General features: G+C 34.7%; 1 protein-coding gene across 3 annotated transcripts in view; it reads right to left on the reverse strand.

Annotated features, from left to right (window-relative positions):
• The window catches only part of LOC118182799 (uncharacterized), a 623,155-nt gene that overhangs the window by 476,139 nt on the left and 128,415 nt on the right, over nucleotides 1-18,601 (reverse strand). For all 3 annotated transcript variants that reach the window (XM_085815295.1, XM_085815293.1, XM_085815294.1), the window contains exons 4-5: nucleotides 16,321-16,483; nucleotides 12,696-12,855 (exon numbers count right to left, since the gene is read on the reverse strand). In XM_085815295.1, coding sequence (XP_085671421.1) covers nucleotides 12,696-12,855; nucleotides 16,321-16,483 — 323 coding nt within the window. The remainder of the gene's footprint in view (nucleotides 1-12,695; nucleotides 12,856-16,320; nucleotides 16,484-18,601) is intronic.

Consider the following 18,601-nt stretch of genomic DNA (forward strand, 5'->3'; position numbering starts at 1 on the left):
ATTTTAAATGGTTGACTGAAATCGAAACCAAGTTGTTTGGCGACTTAACTCCACATTTGGAGACATTTCCCTATCATTTGGCAATTTTTGTAATCTATTTTGAACTCATTTGGTGAATGTCTTTTACTTGGTGACTAAGTGTAAAAAACGTATTCTATAACAATTCGATCATATTAACTGAATGGCTGATAACAATTTTTATCTATGTTGTCGGATACAAAAGTACGGAACGTCTTCAAATCGGTAACAATATTCGAATGATAATATTAATCGCGATTACATGAAGCGGCGTGTCTACTATATTTTACATTTTTTCACTGTCAAATCACAGTCCACTGAACCCAGTCGTGCAAGTATATGTTTTTACATTCTTAAACGTAAAAATTTAATCTTTTTGCAGTATTTGTACTTAAAAAAAATACCGAAAATTCTTGAGTTCAGCTAATTTTCTACTCAGAGCGATATGTGCAGGGTAAATAAGAAATATGGCTACGAGTCTGAACTAAAAGTAATATATTAAGAAAAATAGTGAACATCAAGCTTAAAACTTTATTTTTTCATTTAAATTACGAATTATGTGTCCAAGCTCATATAATACTACCCCAAATGGCTCTGAATACGTAGTAGTAAGTTATAGTTGTAAACTGGGAGATTGCATACAAAAATAATTATGAAGTTATGAGACTGAGAGATACGATTTTAATGCTACATTATTGCCGTCATCTGTGAAAAAGTGAAGAAAACAATTGCATACAGCGATTTCGACTGCATACTGATGCAGTATTCATCACAAAAATTAGGAAGCTTTCCAAATGGTGAGTGGGTTTGAGGCAATAACCTAGGTCTAATTAATATTGCTGTACACTGGTCCTCATTTCAGAGACCTGATTTTCCAATGGCACTATTTCACTTCTTCTAGCTATTATACTGTAATCAAATCCTTAGCCTTATTTCTGGCTCTCCTGTATTTTCTTGGAAAAAATCGCAACAAAATTCCGTCATTTCATTTTATACTTCTACTATTTTCTCAGAGTTCAGGCATGTTTTCGTGCTTGCTGGAGTATTCTGAAACCCTACTTCACTAACGAAGTCGATAAATTTAAAGGTGAACTTTTTTCTTATTTTTGACGAATAGCTTCTGTTTCTGACTTTCTGATTTATTTTTGGGTACGGAATCAAAAATGGATATGGAGAACACAGTTAAGCTAAAGCAGTAATTTCATTCATAAGCAAATCATTTTTACAGAACTTCAAAGCAAAATCTTTTTCCAAAATTGATATGGAATCAGCATCATTCAAGGTTTTATTTCATTGTTAGGTTACTTAAATATGGCATACAAGGGCTGTCTGCCTAAGAAATCCCTTCATGGAGGACATTCTAAGGGAAACTGGCTTGTATTCACGTTACACATGGAGAAACCCAGATGGCCAATCATGCAGCCAAGATGTTCTTGTGGGATTGAAACTCGTGTCGAACTCTCAATAGTATCCAGTGGTTTCAACTATTCGACAAATAATGGTATTTCGGAGTTCTTATTTTAAAAGGAGTTATTGACGTTATAAGACCAAAAAGGCAAATGGATACCAAATTGGAAATAGATATCTTTGCGAAAATTATGCGATAATTGTAAAGTATTGCATTTATTGTTGTCCCGAAAAGCTGTAGAACACTGATTCTTTGTTAACAGTATTTCATTTTTACCTTCTGCCAGCCTATATATATATGTAATGGTTTCGACCCAAAAATTCGATCATGATTTTTCAGTGAATAAGCATGAATTAGGTTCCCATAACATATTTTTACTATTTCTACGATCGTGTCGGTCTGTCTGTGCGTCTGACGATTTATGTACAGTGGGTAAAAAAAGTATTGGCAATTGCCTATAATGGATTATATGAGCTAAGAAAGGAAATGCTTGAAAATTTTAATTGGACATAGCGAACAGGGGAGGTAATAAATACACAAATGTAATGAAACTTTCATTTTAATATGCCTTTTACACAAAATGTACAGCAGAGATGTAAATTTGCATGTCAAAAATGTATTAGCAAAATCATACAGCAAAATGTGGGAACAAAATTTAATAATTCGTATACACACCTTTTGCATTTATAACAGCTTGTAATCTATTTCTCATACAGAAAACCAAAGTCTTGTTTGTACTTTTGGGAATTTTGTGTCATTCTTGCAGGAGTATACGCTTAAGTTCCTGTTTACAAGAAGTTTTGTCCTTGGTCCAATCCAAATCCAATTTGTGCCATAAAATTTCAATAGAATTTATGTCAGGCGATTGAGGCGGTGTCTTTAACTGGCGAGGAGTGTTATAGAGTAATTACTCAAGGGTGAGGTTCTCGATATCCCTAGGTTCATTGCCCTGTTAAGATGTTACATTTAGTTGTATTCCTAAGCCAAGTTTTTGGGCACTGAATTTCGAATTACGGCGCAATATGTCAACGTACGTATGTGCTGTCATAATACCATCAATAAGCACAGGTAAGCAACTCTGTTTTCTGCCATACAGCTCCAAACTAAGACGCTCCCTCCATCATGTTTCCCAATCGGTCTTAAATGTTGTTTTTCCAGTTCGGTGTTTGGCTTTTTCCACACATATTGTCCTCCATCATTCCTGAAAATGTTAAACTTTGATTCGGCGGATTAAATAACAGTGTTCCAAACCTCGTCTGATAAATTAACACGAGATTTTGCAAAATCTAATCTCTTTCTCCTGCTTATTTCTGAAATGAATGGTTTTTTTTTTTTTTTTTTTCTAGCTGCCCTTTCATAACAACTTCCTTCATGTAAAACATTACAAACGTTTTATGCGAACTATTGGGAAGATCTTTGGGTAAATAGGGTGCACTTATTTGAGGGTGTTTCTTAACCTCTTTGATAATGCCACGTTTTCCCTTACAGAAAATATTCGGGGGCCGTCCCCCTGTAATATTATTTTTCGTCATTCTTGTCTCGTTGAACTTTTTTACAACACTTCTAAAAGTAAATAAACTTACATTTAGTTGTATTTCTATAACATGATAAGTTAAACCCTCATTTCTGAGCTGAAAAAAATCATGTTTATAACATTAACATCCAATTCCTTTGACTTCGAAGCTATTATATCACAGTATTAATAAAATAACGTTTTAAAAGTTTTGGATTAGCACTGCAGAATTTATACGAACAGGTTTTCTTTTTACTCTAAACACGTGACCTCAACATAACAAAATTTCCGTAGCAGTTAAAACTTTGCCAATACATTTTGACATGCAAATTTACGTTTTTGTGTAAAAGGCATATTAAAATGAAAGTTGCATTAGATTTGTGTGTTTATTACCACATGAATTTCATGGCTCCACGAAAACGGGAGAAGGGCAATCACTAATGCAAAGAGAATAAGCTAATCATGAAGTTGAGCTCTCGTTCCGAATTAAAAACATTAGCCTCAATCCTCAATTTTTTGGTTCGTTTCACTTTTCTGTCGAATTTTTCATATTTCAGACGCCACCAACTGTTACCACTGTGTATTATTTTTAAAGAAATAATACAGCAAATAAATACGTAGTGACTATAAAAAATGTATGGCAACAATTAACATTATATTGGGAATTCTAAAGATGTGCTGATTGCAATGATTTTGTGATTTTGCTGTTGAATCTTATGTGGCTAAATGTGAAGAAAGTGATGTTTAATAAATACAGCTAAAACGGCAAATTATTAAGTTGGTCATCTTAAATTAAGAGAACTGAACACATATCATAAACTGAGAAAAGACTGAAAACGAAATGCGTGGTAACTCTATCACGAATTTTAAAATATGCTGTTCTTAAAAATTTTGTGATTGTTAAATCATCGACTCGTAAATCGGAAACACTATATAACTTTATCACGAATTTTAAAATATGCTGTTTTTAAAAATTTTGTAATTGTTAAGTCATCGACTCGTGAATCGAAAACACTATATAACAAGATAAGCGATGCAAAATTTTCATATTAAAGCATGACAAAGAATGTGTACATGGAACCGTATAACCGTAACCGATCTTTTTATTGTATAGGAAAATAAAATAAAAAAAAATGCCTACTGTATAGAATTAACACTGAGCCACGAAGTTTATAAATAAATTATATTTTATTTACAAACGCTCAGTGGAAAGTGATAATTTAGTTAAAGCTCCTTGCTTTACCACCAATTCCGTGTTTTAACATGGAATTGCAAGGAGGTCAGGTGCTGGCTACATCATCAGATTTTTTATAATTGTTTTAACTGCATTCCTAATTTACTAAAAATTAATCTTTTCATTTATATTAACTGTTTGGATTCAAATTAGATATTACAAGCGTTTTAATTAGTAATAAAAAATTATTGATGAAAATAATTAATTTTTTCCTTAAAATATAAAGCTAAGAATACGCTGTTACGTCTTTAATATGTGACATAATACATTTATATTTCATAGCTTTTAATTGATTTATTTTATAAAAAGTCTCGACTGGCTACACCATATATGTATGAAGCTCTAGCATAGAGTATAAGTTATAAATTATTTTTTCCAGCATGCCTTCGTGGTGTAATAGCACACTCGGCGCGTATTCAAGAGGTGAAGGTTCGAGTCTCGGTAAAGGCATTGCACATTTTTCACCGTTTCTTTCTTCAAGAAAACCTACTGTCTCTACACAGTATTACAGAATGCTTCACATCTCAAAACTTTCTCAGTGACAAATATTGATAAAACAAGTTTCATGTATGATGGGTGGATGATAATCCCAAAATGTGGAAAATTTCGAATCTTTCGAATTAATAAAAATTAATTCGAAAGATTTAAATATATATAGCGCTAACTAGTTTGTAAGATCTAGAGGCCCCAACTTGTCAGCAAACTGTGGTAGTGACTGCTACTAAGTGTGAATGTACACAGAAACGTAAGAAGGGTTTAAAGCCCTTTTTATTCAACTTTTAAAATAACAGATGCGTCCACTTGACGCCCACAAACTACGACGACCCGGCGGTTTAACTAAAACAGAACGTAGAACTGAAAAAAAAAAATGACTGGATGAATAAATAGCGAAATCACTATCCACGAGGCTCTGAGATCTTAAACTAACCTAACCGCGTTCTAAAATTACCGCTGAGATCCAGCGAGCTTACTGATTAAGCAGTTGAAAGATCTAGCAAAATCTGCGGAGCTAGGCACACAGACCGACACGCGCTGTTCTAAAATTTCTACCGAGCAACCTTCACGTTCGCGATTCAAGTAGCACACCCACAATCTCGTTTCCCTTCTATTTAAACTCAACTTACTTCCGCTAAAATTTGAATATACTGCGCGCTACTACAATTTACATACTCTAATATTGGCAATTCTAGGGGAAAGTAAAGGCTAGACAAGAAAGATAACTTAAAATAAATGTTAGTTAAAATAAATATAAACCCTACAAGTTAAAGAAGCCCTCGGTTACTTCTGATTCATTCATCAATTAGCTTACATTTTGTTTGTTTTTGTTGTTTTTTGGTCACAAATAAAAGATAAATTTATGTTATAAAATAGCTTAACAAATGATATCTTTTCTTGTAATATTAGACATTTCTTGGTTCTGGTTTACTTCAAATCAATTGCGATCAATTCTTTTATAAATTTAAAAATAAATAAATTATTGCAGCATTCGCGAAGAAAATTTGGTTCCTTTCTGCTACACTTCATTATTATACTTCGCAGAACCAGATTATTTGATCTCACGTTTTCATGGTAAGCAAGCCTGGTAATTTATGATCGATTAATTCTTCTCATCAGATATGCTTTTAATAGGGCAATGCAAAATATGTAACTTTTTCATGCCTAACTTACATGATTACTACATAGCACGTTATTAATATTTCTAAACAATTTATTAAAATGTCAGTAGCTATATGTTTGTGGTTTATATATTCTAACTACTACTTTGTTTTGTGTCCTATATCATGCTGAACTGTTCAGATATTCTTCTGCGTTTATTAATTAGATATAATATCCCACTTGGATACTAGATAATTGATACTGTGCTTTATCATTAAGCAATAATTGATTCGAGCTCCACAAGATTCATGTTCAAAAGCAAACTTTTTTTAAAGACTTAAATTATATTAGAAGTAATTTATTAGAATAAATAAACAATTTTTTGATAGAGCCACTGAATATTCCAGTTCACATAATTAAATCAACACATAGAGTACCATGCGAATTGAGAGAAATAATAATACAGAGTATCCGGGTAAGATGTGATGAAAAAGAATAATAGCGTATTTCTTTACGAATTTTTTCGCCGTAGTTTTTCAGTGCTAGGCTCCGAAATTTTTTTAAATATCCGCATAATTTTCCCTTTCTTCTATTATGCGCAATGTTTTCCTCTGAGGGCTAGTTTATTGGTAAATTTTGTTCCTCTGATTATTTTCTTTTATTCAATGCATTCAATTTGAATTTGCTTTTTTGTATTAGCATTTCGTCGATTTCATTTTCCATCTCACTCGGTGGAACGGTGTTTGGACATATACAGATGGAGGACAAAATAATAGAACACATGTGAAATAATGGAAAATTTTTATTAATAGGGGGTTGGACCACCCTTTGACTGAAGTACAGATTGAATGCGACGTGGGATAGATGCATAAAGTCATAGACAATATTTAAAGGAATATTAAGCCATTCCTACCGCAGAGCGGTCTCTCATTCCGACAGTTAGGATAGAGGTGGAAATCGGGAACGAAGTTTGGATTCCAAATATGCCCATAAATCTTCAATAATATTCAAGTCCGGAGACTGAGAGGGACCAAGCGAGATGTTCGATTGCATCGTCATGCTCTTCGAACCATTCTTTAATAGACCTAGCAGTGGGGATAGGGGCGTTGTCGTGTTGAAAAAGCGGTCGCTCTCCAGGGAATACAGTCTGGACAAAAGGATGGACATGATCCCCTGGAATGCTTAGATAGTGATTGGATGTAATCCTCCCATGCAGAATAACAAGTGGTCCAAGACCGTGCCAAGATATCGCACCCCATACAATAATGGCGCCACCCCCATGCTTCACAGTCGGCAAGAGGCAGTCAGGATGAAACGCTTTTTTGGGCATTCTCCAGACATAAACGCGTCCGGTCATCTGAAATGGGGAGAATGACGATTCATCTGACCATATTACCTGTTCCCACTGCTGTGGCGGCTAGCCTTTGTGATCTCTGCATCACTGGCGTCGCTTGAAAGCATTAGTTGCTGTCACGAAGGTTTACGCATTGCCACTCTGCCATAAATGTTCGCAGCATGGAGTTCCCTTTTGACAGTTTTTGTTGAAATGGGGTCCTGGAGATGACTGTTCATTTCGGATGTTATCTCGGATAACAATTGCTTGTGCTTTCGGGCTACTATGCGCTTCAAGACCCGTCTATCCCTATCAGCCAGCTTTGACTTTCGGCCACTGTTGTGCTTTGAAGACGTCGTCTTACCCTCTTTCGTGTACGCTGTCATAACGGCTGATACCATACTCCTTGCACAACCCACAAGGTTTGCTGTTTCCGTAACCGATGCTTCACTTAAATGCGCTCCAAGTATCATTCCTCTTAGGAACTCTGACAGGTCTGACATTTCAACTTCTCACAGACAGTTCAATCGAAGCATGAAACGCAGGTGACTGCTGTTGAGAGACTGATACCTTCCCCTTCACGCTCACTAGTTGGCAGACTTCTGTTGCAGGTGGCTCGGCTGTACTGCAGGTGTAAAATACATCATACTTTTTCACAGATTTTCGCATTATTTTGTCCTCCATCTGTATATATGTCATGATGGTGAATGATTAGGAACTTGGTGGTGGCGTAATAGATGCCCAGCGAAAAAAACTTGGCAGGGTAGACCTGACCGGATTCAAGAATACTTTATTAATCAGGAAAGCAATTCTGGATTCGCAATACAGGGTGCGTCAGAAAAATGTATACACACTTTGAACTCTCATAGAAAATTTATTTTCCTACCTACAAGGTTAAATTTCTCGGAATGGTAAAGTTATGTTCCAATTTGAAAAATAAGTGTACTTTCTGGACAAACTTAATGTTGTAGATGGTATTTAAAGTAAATGTTCAAACGGTAATCTTCAGCATCGATACATTTCTGAATTCGAATCAGGACTGATTTCATACTTTGCACCAAAATGTCCAATGGTATTTCAATGCACATCGATTGAATCTCATCCCAAAGTGTGTAAAGGTTATAAGGTATTTCTCCCGCCTTCCTAGCGTTCCTTCGTGGTGTAACGGTCAGCACGCTCAACGCGTATTCGAGAGGTCCGTGGTTCGATTCCCAACGAAGGCGATTGCTCATTTTTCATCTCTCCGGCTTTTTCAATTAACCTAATGTCTCTACAGTGGCGCCCGAACTAAAAGGGTGTTGGATGATGATTCTCCTCACCCAGGATTTGGCGATTGGGTCCCCTAAAAACATCACTTTTTAAAAGGGGGAGTATATAAGGTATTTCTCCAGCCTTCCTAGCTTGCCTTCGTGGTGTATTGGTTCTGCACGCTGGGCCGGTATTCCAGAGGTCCGTGGTTCGATTCCCGACGAAAGCATTTGCTAATTTTTCATCTTTCCTGCTTCTAAAAAATACCTAATATCTCTACAAGGTTACGTGGTTTACGACACATTTCGATGGCGGTCGGGTCCAATTTTGTAAATGGATTCAGGAGATATTTACATCTGGGTTCAGGAGGATTCATGGGTACCCCGGGATTTATGGGTAATATTGTTTCGCCGGCTGAAGCGTAATTTAAACTTAATCGAATTGTCAATAGGCATAATTGTGTGTACTGTATTGAAGATAATCCCCACATTACTGTTAAAAAGGCTGTAAATTTGCCTGGTGCAAAAGTGTAGTGTGGTTTATCGTAAAGGGTAATCAATCGACCTTTTAATTTTGAAGGTTATGCAATTGGAGAAAAGTACCTAACAATGCTTGCTAGTTCCATTTTCTCTGATATTCTGTAATGTACGGTATTACTATGTTTTATTACCAACAAGATGGCGCCTCTTCGCACTATCACAGGCATGTGCAATACCTGGATCAAAATGTACCAGGCCAGTGGATATAACGCAGATGAGCAATCAAGTTTCCTGCGCGCTCTCCAGACCTTTCATATTGGACTGTAGCCCAACTTTTCCCAGAAATTTAACCTTGTCAATTGGAAAGTAAATTTTCTCTGACAGTTTAAACTGCGTATACATTTTTTCTGACGCACCCTGTATATGGTTCACGTACAGACGTGCGCCTTATGCGCTCAACATTTTTGTTAGCTCAGCACATATTCAGTGAACAAAGAAGGTAGCCGCAAGGCGTTTTGCCAGGAAGGAAGTATACGCGAAAGTGTTGCAGCAATTCAGAGGAAGAAGGGAGAGAGTAAAAAAGTTTCAGTTTGAGTTAAAATGTTTTGGTTTATAATTATTTGATGATTGAGCAAGAGGTTTCTGCATTAAGCGCTACGAAGGATCGCATGATTAATTTGAATGACGCAGATTAGACTATAGAGCTATTTTTAAGATAGAAAGAGGAAGTCCCCAAATCAAATAAAAAATAAAAGAGATTATAGCCAATTAAAATTAGAAATTTGCTTTCATACTTTTTATTATATATATATATAGAGAGAGATGTATAAGAAAAAGGCAGGTTAGAAACCTAGCAAGGGCCGTAAAGAACATTTGAACATCCTATCTAATTCCTGATATTACATGTAAAACAATGTCAAATCCAAAATATTCGGTTGAATAATTGAAATACATTGGAATGGTTCAGCGGATTCCGGATATAAAAAGCAAGAATTTTTTGTGGAAGAGAGATTTCAATTGATTTCAGTGTTCCTCCTCCTGACATAGTAGCATTGAAGTTGGTAGAATTTCTATTCTATTATGTTCGTTTCTTTAAATTTCATTGATTTTTTTTAAAATTAGGGTATTACTTGTTTAAAAGTTTTGGTGTTAACATTGATTAAATTCTTTTTTACATTTATTGGATTTTATGTAATTTATTACTTATGAATTACAAACTTTGGTCTTTGTAAAATTAGTTCTAAATAAAAATGGCAAAAGTACAAAGTAAAATCATTAAAAATATCTTCCAATTTAAAAAGATTTTTCTAACATGAAAAGAATCTTTAATAAAAATGCAAACTTAATCTTAAAATGTAGAAAAAAATAAAATCATACAGTGAAAAAAAATCTTTGAAATTTCAAAATAATCTTAACCCAAAATAGAACCTTTCATCAATGCCCTTCTACACGTTTGAAAACATCACTGATACGACTTAAACATATCGTCTCCATAATTCGGTTACGCAAATTCTAAAATATCAAGTCCACTCCACACGGGTTTTTCCAACGATCAAAGACTTTTATTTCCCATTTCCAAAAGTGTAAATCATAATGTATTTATTCACTATGTCACTTTGATTTCGGATATAGCATCTTTACCCGTATATTTTCCCCCTTAGTTTTCACAGCGTATGATTTAGAAACTTCTGATTTATAGCAACAATGTAAAATATACACACAAATAGGAAATTATTCTGTGTAAGTAAAAGGAATATTATTGAGTTATACAAGTGTTTTAAAATACATAATATAATAACATTAGTATGTCTTTATGTATGTTTTTAATGTGCTATGTTTATCATTTAAGTCCTTTCTAGAAATAATATACTCTGTTGGCGATGTATCATGAGATTGGCGACTAAAGATACTATGGGAGAGGAAAAGGAAATTAATAAGTTCTAAATTTTTCGGTATAAATTTCTGTATCTTATTATACCGGAGGCCTTTGATTTCTCAGAAACAAGAATCTGCAAAAGACGTACGATTGATTACTTTAAGGACCATCTCAGTAAGCTAAATGAAAATTTCTACCGTAATGGCAAAACAAATTATGCACCAAATTTTGCTGAAATCTGAAACTATGAAATTCTTTCAGAAGATTACTTTTCTAAACTCTACGCAGCACATCTATTCTATGTGTTAGATCTACCATATATATAATTGCTTTTTCACATCATCGTCTCTCCAGCACAGTTTCTAAATATAGGAACATTTTCTTCTCCATTGTAGGTGTCTTCAATTTTACCTCACTTCTTTTGTGCAGACGTTATCGCAAGGAGCAGTGCTGGGTATTGTATGGTTACAGATAAACGGTTCGAACTTATTTTGATGGCAGTTTTATATTTTTTCCGTTCCCGCTCATAAAAGGTCATTTTTGCATCATCCAGTTTCTGGTCTGCATCATTAGTCAATAATTATATTTTTCTCTGCATCTTTGTTTCTACGATTATTTGTTAAAGACTCGAAATTTGTAAATTCTGACTCAGAAAACTAGTTTAATTCAACTGTAAATTCCAGTATTGGCAACTGTAATTGAAACAGATTATTCTCATCGTCAACACAGAACACACATACCTCAGCAGTTGATTATGCGTGGCTGAAATTTGTTTTCGTCGCCAAGCGACGAAGGTTACCATGCTGAAAAAATGGCTACTATGCATTCATGAAGCATAAGTTCTGCTAAAGCGGGACTCTGATGTCCGGGATCAATCTGAAATTTTCTTCCCAACTAGACAAGAGAGAGAGAAAGCTGGTAGTGCCATCTCTTGGATCTGGCTGATATCTTATAGTTCTCCATAGAGTAAACCAACACCCTTTTTTGGCTTTCAGTTACTTGAATTGTTCAAAAATTGTTACTATATACTCTTTCTTTCAAATTACTCCCATAGGAAAAACTTCAGTGGTCGAACAAATTTTTGGAAGTTTTGGATTCTTAAGACAAATTTTTGAAAGAAATGTAATTTCGCGGAACTCTGAAATGAAATGGCCGCCAGGCTCACCTGCTTCTGACAGCTTCCTGTGGACGTAATTTGAAAAAAAGAGTATCTCTTGGCGATCCTCAAACCGTTCAGTGACTGGAGACCAACATCCGTAAAGAAATTGCAGAAATAAGCCAAGATACGTTACGACATGTCATGGTTTATTCTTTAGAAAGAGCGCTTCAATAGGAAGAGCAAAATGGTGGTCATTTAAAAGAGCTAATTTTCAAAATAAAATAAAATTTATTTCCGAGAAATGTGTTCTTTGTATATAAAAGAATAAATGTATATTATTAATAAATAAAAATATTGTTTCAGTTTAAAACGGTCTAGGGATTATTGGGCCAATCTGTGCAATGTTTAATTTTTCAAAGAATGAAATCATGTACATATTGTTATCAAATTGCCTTATGACGCATATAACATTTCATTTTATATAAAACTTTGTTCTGTAATTTATTTAAGTAGATAAGTAATTCTAAAAAATTATATTATTAAGCCAAATAATAAAGCAAAATGCATTTAAAAAAGCTATAAAGCTTTTCGAGATCGGTGCAGCTATAAGAAATTTTTTCTCTTGCTTTCCATCAATAACTTGAATGAAATTATTATAATCTTCAGAAGCTAAAATGCCGACCTATCTCCTTGCCTCTTTTAGTCTTACAAAGAATTGGTGATTTTGCGTATGTTAGTATCACGATGCTGTTCAGCAGACTTTAGTGAAATAAAAGAAAACTTAAGAACGAATGGAGCTATACCTTTCGACTAAATCATCACTTGTTATTCGTATGACAATATGTGATTAAATCAGAAAAATTAATGAACAAGAATAGAAAAAATACGAACCTGAAAATGGCCAGTGAGCAAAGGACCGGCTTGCCCGATATATAAAGTAGATGCTGTATCGAAAACTAATTTTTTAGGTATCCTTTTAACTACGGCAGTGGAAAATTCTTCACAGTTGTAATATAAAGTTATATTGTTTTTTGCAACCCTCAGAGCTAATCTACAAAAGAAAAATGGTTGTTTTTATTGAAATGAAAAAATGAAATTCTGCACTAAATATAAAACTATGCTATATATTATAGAACAGAAAAATAAACAGTTAACATAAAACAACAGAAATAAATTTGTTAAACAGAAACAAGAACAAAACAAATGAACAGAAACATTTGAACAGAAACAAATTTGTTAAAAAATAAACAGAACAGAAAAATAAACCGGGAAGGGGGAAAGCATTTATAATTTTTTTTTTTTTTTTTTTTTTTGAAAACTTAAGTAATAATGCCATCTAGTGGGAAATAGGAATAGCTTTTATGTTATAAATCGGTTTAGAATAAAAAGTATACTCTGTAACTGTAACCTAGAAAAGTTTGTCCACGCGGAAGAAAGAAGCATTCATGTACAACTTCCTTTATCAGGCTTACTGATGTTCATTGTTGTCTCTTGCAACGATGACCTGTTCATTTCGTCCAGCAATTCCTATTAACGTGCAAAGTGAGGATTCCAGTGCAGGCTCCGTTCAATGGCGGAATTAGCTACCAAGAAGAGAACGAAAACAGCTAGAATCCATGATTTTATAAAACTTTTATGAGCAACCACACTTGAATTTGGACCTGACTGTGAGCACCAACTTTTTCAGTGTTTTCCTTTTGTGAGAGTCAAAAACAAAGAATTTTCAAAGCTCTTAATGAATTTAGGAATAATAATACTCAAAATCATCATCTCGCCGGACACAGAACTCTTTTGCCTTCGATGCTCTCGTTTGGGAAATGAGGGATCATCACCCATTGCCTCTTACTGTTATTGAGCACGTTTTTCCCAAGACGGGCAATGTAACAATGAGTTAAGTTGGTTTAAACGCCTTTGCTTCATTCCACGGCATTACAAAAGTTCGAAATAAAAAATAAGAGAAGCATTGAAGTGTTGACAGGAAACACCGTAGACCACAGAGGAAAACATACAAACCGAAAACAAACTATTCCTGAGGAAACTACTTCTAAATTAATCGAATTTAACAACTCCTTCAAGGGAAAAAGTACCATTATTCCTTAAAAAAGAATTGTTAATTATCATAAAATTACGCGACACCTAGTGACCTAGTGATTAAACGACATTTAAAACGAACAGTTTGTCATACAATAAATTCAGAGATATTTTTATTTATAAGTTCAACATCGAATTAGATTACCCAAGAAAGAACAGTTGTGATATATTAAAGTAGAAATTGATATGCTTGCCTAAAAATCGAAAAAATTCTCTAAGGACAAGAAAATGCAAAACTGATTTAAGACCTGAAAAATAAAAGTACGGAAAAAGAACTTCATTTGAAGAAAAAGAAAAAATCATGAAACGAAGAATCTTTGTTTTCTAAGATTAACAGAAGAAATTGGATGAAAAAGAATTTCAAACACATTGAAAAAAAAATTAATCCGATTCTTTCAGATTTTGCATATATAATTTTTTTTTTTTTTTGCTTACAATACAAATATTTTCTTTATTATTGAAGTTGCACATACGAAAGATTTATTTTTCTCGAAATTATTGTCAATGGATATAAATCGTTTTCTCCCTCCGGTCTTTAGCTGTAAAGTGTAACAAATTATTACTGTTGTTGTTTTGACTTATCTCACTTGTCTGACAATAGCATCAGAACAAGCCCACGAAATTCATCGTGGCAAGAAGTGCAAGATTGCGTCTGTCGTTGGCAAAAGCCTTGAGCATCATACAGGTGACAGTACGACTTTGCTCAGTTCAGCCCCTAATTTTGATGACGAAAACCCCGGGGGGATGGGTCTGAGGGTTTGTCACATCTCTTCTCGTACCAAAACCTCTCAAGAGGACTTTCGGCTCACCGCATATTTAGAGTGCCCCCAATTCGCACAGACATTTTACATTTACAAACATCCATGCCTTCTCCGGGATTCGAACCCGGGCCCTTCGATAAGGCAGTCAGTATCGCTAACCAATCCCGCTTGGACGGCGCAACAAATTATACATGTGGTTATCAAAAGGATAGAAACATTAAATATCTACACAAATATTTCATCAATAAGGCGTAGACCTATATTTGCTATGTAATATAACCTGAACTCGACTAAGAATCGGCAAGTTCTAAATAGTAGATTTGCAACTGTTCGTCAAAAACGCAGATGATAGAAATCATTACTATTATCAGAAACAAGCTTTTGAAGAGATCTTGATGACAGATATTGATTCCTCACTTTATTCTCCAAAATAGATCACAGACGACATTAATATTTTGGGATCGCATGGTCCAAAGAAAATGTTTTATTTCGTTTTCATGGTCCTTATGACTGAACTTGTCTAGTTGTATGAATGAAAGGAATCCTGAAAATGTTTTTGTTGCACGAGGTAGTATTTGCATATCCGATAGACCTAACTGGCTAAACTTTCTACATAATCCTGGAAAGTTATTTCTTACATAAAACCATAGATGGCAGTCCAAATTAAGACAGATCCTCCTCCATACCCGACTTCAGATATTCTGCAGAACTGCTTAGTCCTTCCGTGGGGAACAATGTGAAAGTAAATTAATTTAACCTATTATATATATCACTCAATCAATATTTGTGCTAGCTTACCACAGAGATAGCATTTATCATTCAAATCTGTTACAAGTGCTGCGGTACGTGGAAATGTTCCATTCGTGTAGTTTCTTCTAGCTGTAATTGCTGAACGCCTGCGGACACAAACTGGAGCTGCGTAGTCACTTTAACTGTATATCTTCTTTTCGAGGTTACAACCATTACAATGTCCATCGGTTTCTTTTAGTCAGCCCGCTGATTCTTTCAACACGGTCGTCCATAAAGGCTTAATCGTGTATTTTGTACAGTGTCATATGCCACTAGTTTATTTATAAAAAAACCTAGTATCACAAAATTACTAAGACAGATGCTTTAAATGGACAAGCAAACAATTCAGTCTCTCTAAAAAGTTTCAACAATTAAAATCGTTACACTATTCACAAAACATGACAACGCCTATAGTCTAATTAGTATTAACTAGTACTGCACTATAAAAAGGTTTTCAGAGGGAAAAGGCTACGCCTTTATTTGTTATGTTACGACTATGAAACGCAACCTTAAGAAACATTGATACTGATCGGAGTTTCTTTATTTGATAACTACTTTTACAAAGAGAGAGCAAATAAATTCAAATGAAATATTCCTCGCTTGAACATTACGGTCAAATCTAATCTGGCTACTTTCATAATATTTTGATTATACTCATAATATCATAGGTCGTAGTTAAAAATAAACTAAAATGTAAAAATTAGGGAGGAATGCATAACTTTTGAATACTTGACATTTATAATACAGTTAAATTTCTTCAATGAAACCTCAGAAATTCTGCTAGTAAGCAATTAAAAAAAGGTAGATCATAGAGAAATCGCATCAAAAATTAAAAGTATTCCATACGAGAGGTATAATATAAAATGGCTTCTGACCTTGTCCACACTCCCACAAAATCAGGCACTGCAAAAGTGACTAATACTTGAGGTGTGAGGTGCATATCCACATCAGTGTAGTACAACGTCACATTGAATGTTGATTCATTGAATCCGGCTACTTTAAGTCCCAACTGAATAACCGTTTCAGTTGGATTCACAACTGTAAGAAAAATAAGTATAAATTTTTGTTAAAACATTCAACTAAAAACACAGGGTGTGCGAAACGAAACATCTTGATTTGCAACATTTTTTATGAATATTTTAAACATCTCAGACAATTTTGTCAGGTGTGAAATGGAAGATTAGCTGTGGAAATTTATATTTATAATTAAATTCATTTTTATTGGATATGCTAAAACCGAAGAATGTGAAAAATTTTACCCCCTCCCCCCAAAAAAACTGAAAAATGGCAGTAGATGCTGAAAACGCATAAACCATGTGGTGGTATGCAGAACTAGGTACCATTATTGCAGTTTAAAAAAGTTTGCTAGCAGAATACCATAGGAAACCTCCCGATACCTAGACAACCAAGGCGTGGAAAGCAGCGTTTCTAGAGGCATTATCTGTTGCTGAGAGACATGCTGGTGGACCATCAAAAATATAACACTTGAAAACCAACAATCTTTCTGCGAGTTATTCGTAAGATTTTTGTATTACAAATATATCACTCAAAACATTTGTTGAGTAATAAACATTTGTTAAACATTAATAAAACATTTGTTGAGTAATAAACATTTGTTAAACATTAATAAAACATTTGTTAATTGCATTTCAGATACGTTTGCTAGAAGTCCTAAGAAATCCATTCGTATGGCGTCATGTGAGCTTGGTGTCCCTAAATCAAATATCAACGATGATTCTACACAAGCGCCTAAAGCTTCATGCTTACAAATTGAAACTGTTACTTGAGGTGAAGCCTGACAATAAACCCAAAAGAGCAATGTTTGCCAAAGACATTCTTCAGCTCTAAAGAAACGTTCCCACTGGGGTTTATCTGAGCTAACGAACACAACTGATGTAGCCGACCCATTTCCAAAACGATTTTTTCCCCATATGACAGCAAGTTGAAAAATCTGAACTGCAGGCATAGCGGAGCTAGACGATACATGGAACTGACTCCGTTAGCTAAGATAAACTCCAGTGGGAACGGCCTAAAAGGATCTCAGATGCTAAAAGATACCTGGAGAGAAATCCAGCATCCATTAGACATCCTCCATACCGCTCTAGGGACTCATGCAAAAACAGTGTGATATTAAGTAAAGAAATTCAAAACATTGTGTCTCCATTGTTATATGAATCTTCTTTATGTCTCGAATACATATTATGTTACACACATTTCAGTTTCGTCTCGGATGTAGGATGCATATTTGAAAATATTTCGCTATTTGATCTTTAAATTTTATAGCGTATGCAACAGAAGATTTTATTATTCATCGAAAACTAATTACTTTCATATTCAGAATAGAAGTTTTGAGTTTTCTAAGCAGGAAACACGAAATATCAGCCATGTCCTCTTCGGGATTCGAACTCCGGAACTTCCGATTGCCACCCGGAGATGCGTCTAATTATATCACCACGATAAGCGGTAAGGAAAGAGAAAACTCTTTATAATCTCCATACTTAAAACTGCCAGTCGGAAGGTGGGATCCAGGCACCAAATTTAGGTGTAGATGAATTACAATCCACCAAATTTTAGTTCAAACGCCACTTTTTCAGTCATTTCAAATGAGGAAACACGAAAATTTGTCAGTGACCTCCTCGGGATTCAGGCTTTCCGACTGCCAGATAGGTGTGCTTCTTATTCTACAATGAAGGCATGCGGTAAGGAAGGAAAAAATTTCTTGCAAACTGATTTACCTACAATCGGCAGTTTTGGGGGCTAACAATCTGGAAACATCTCTTTATTTCGACAACAAGAAACTGTTTCTAATAAGGAAGAACGTGTTTAAAAGAACTGTGCTAATAAGGATAGAGGATGGTTTGGTTTAGTTAATTATTAAATCTATTTGCCTAAGGAAAGGTATGCCTCCATGGAAAACTTTCGAAGGAAAACTGGCTCGTATACATGTTATACATCGGAAAAACCAGGAAAACGCTCATGCAGACAGCCTGTTCATTTAGAATCCAACCCAAGTCGGAATAGTGTACCGCTCAGCTGCTAATAAGTATAGAGGAAAGAGGATCACATAAAATTAGCAGACTCCTAATGTAACACTTGAAAACCAACAATCTTTCTGCGAGTTATTCGAAAGATTTTGTATTACAAATATATCACTCA

This window comes from Stegodyphus dumicola, chromosome 4 (genome assembly GCF_044657685.1).
Source record: "Stegodyphus dumicola isolate Sdum_Otavi_A_Nest chromosome 4, ASM4465768v1".
Taxonomy (NCBI): domain Eukaryota; kingdom Metazoa; phylum Arthropoda; class Arachnida; order Araneae; family Eresidae; genus Stegodyphus; species Stegodyphus dumicola.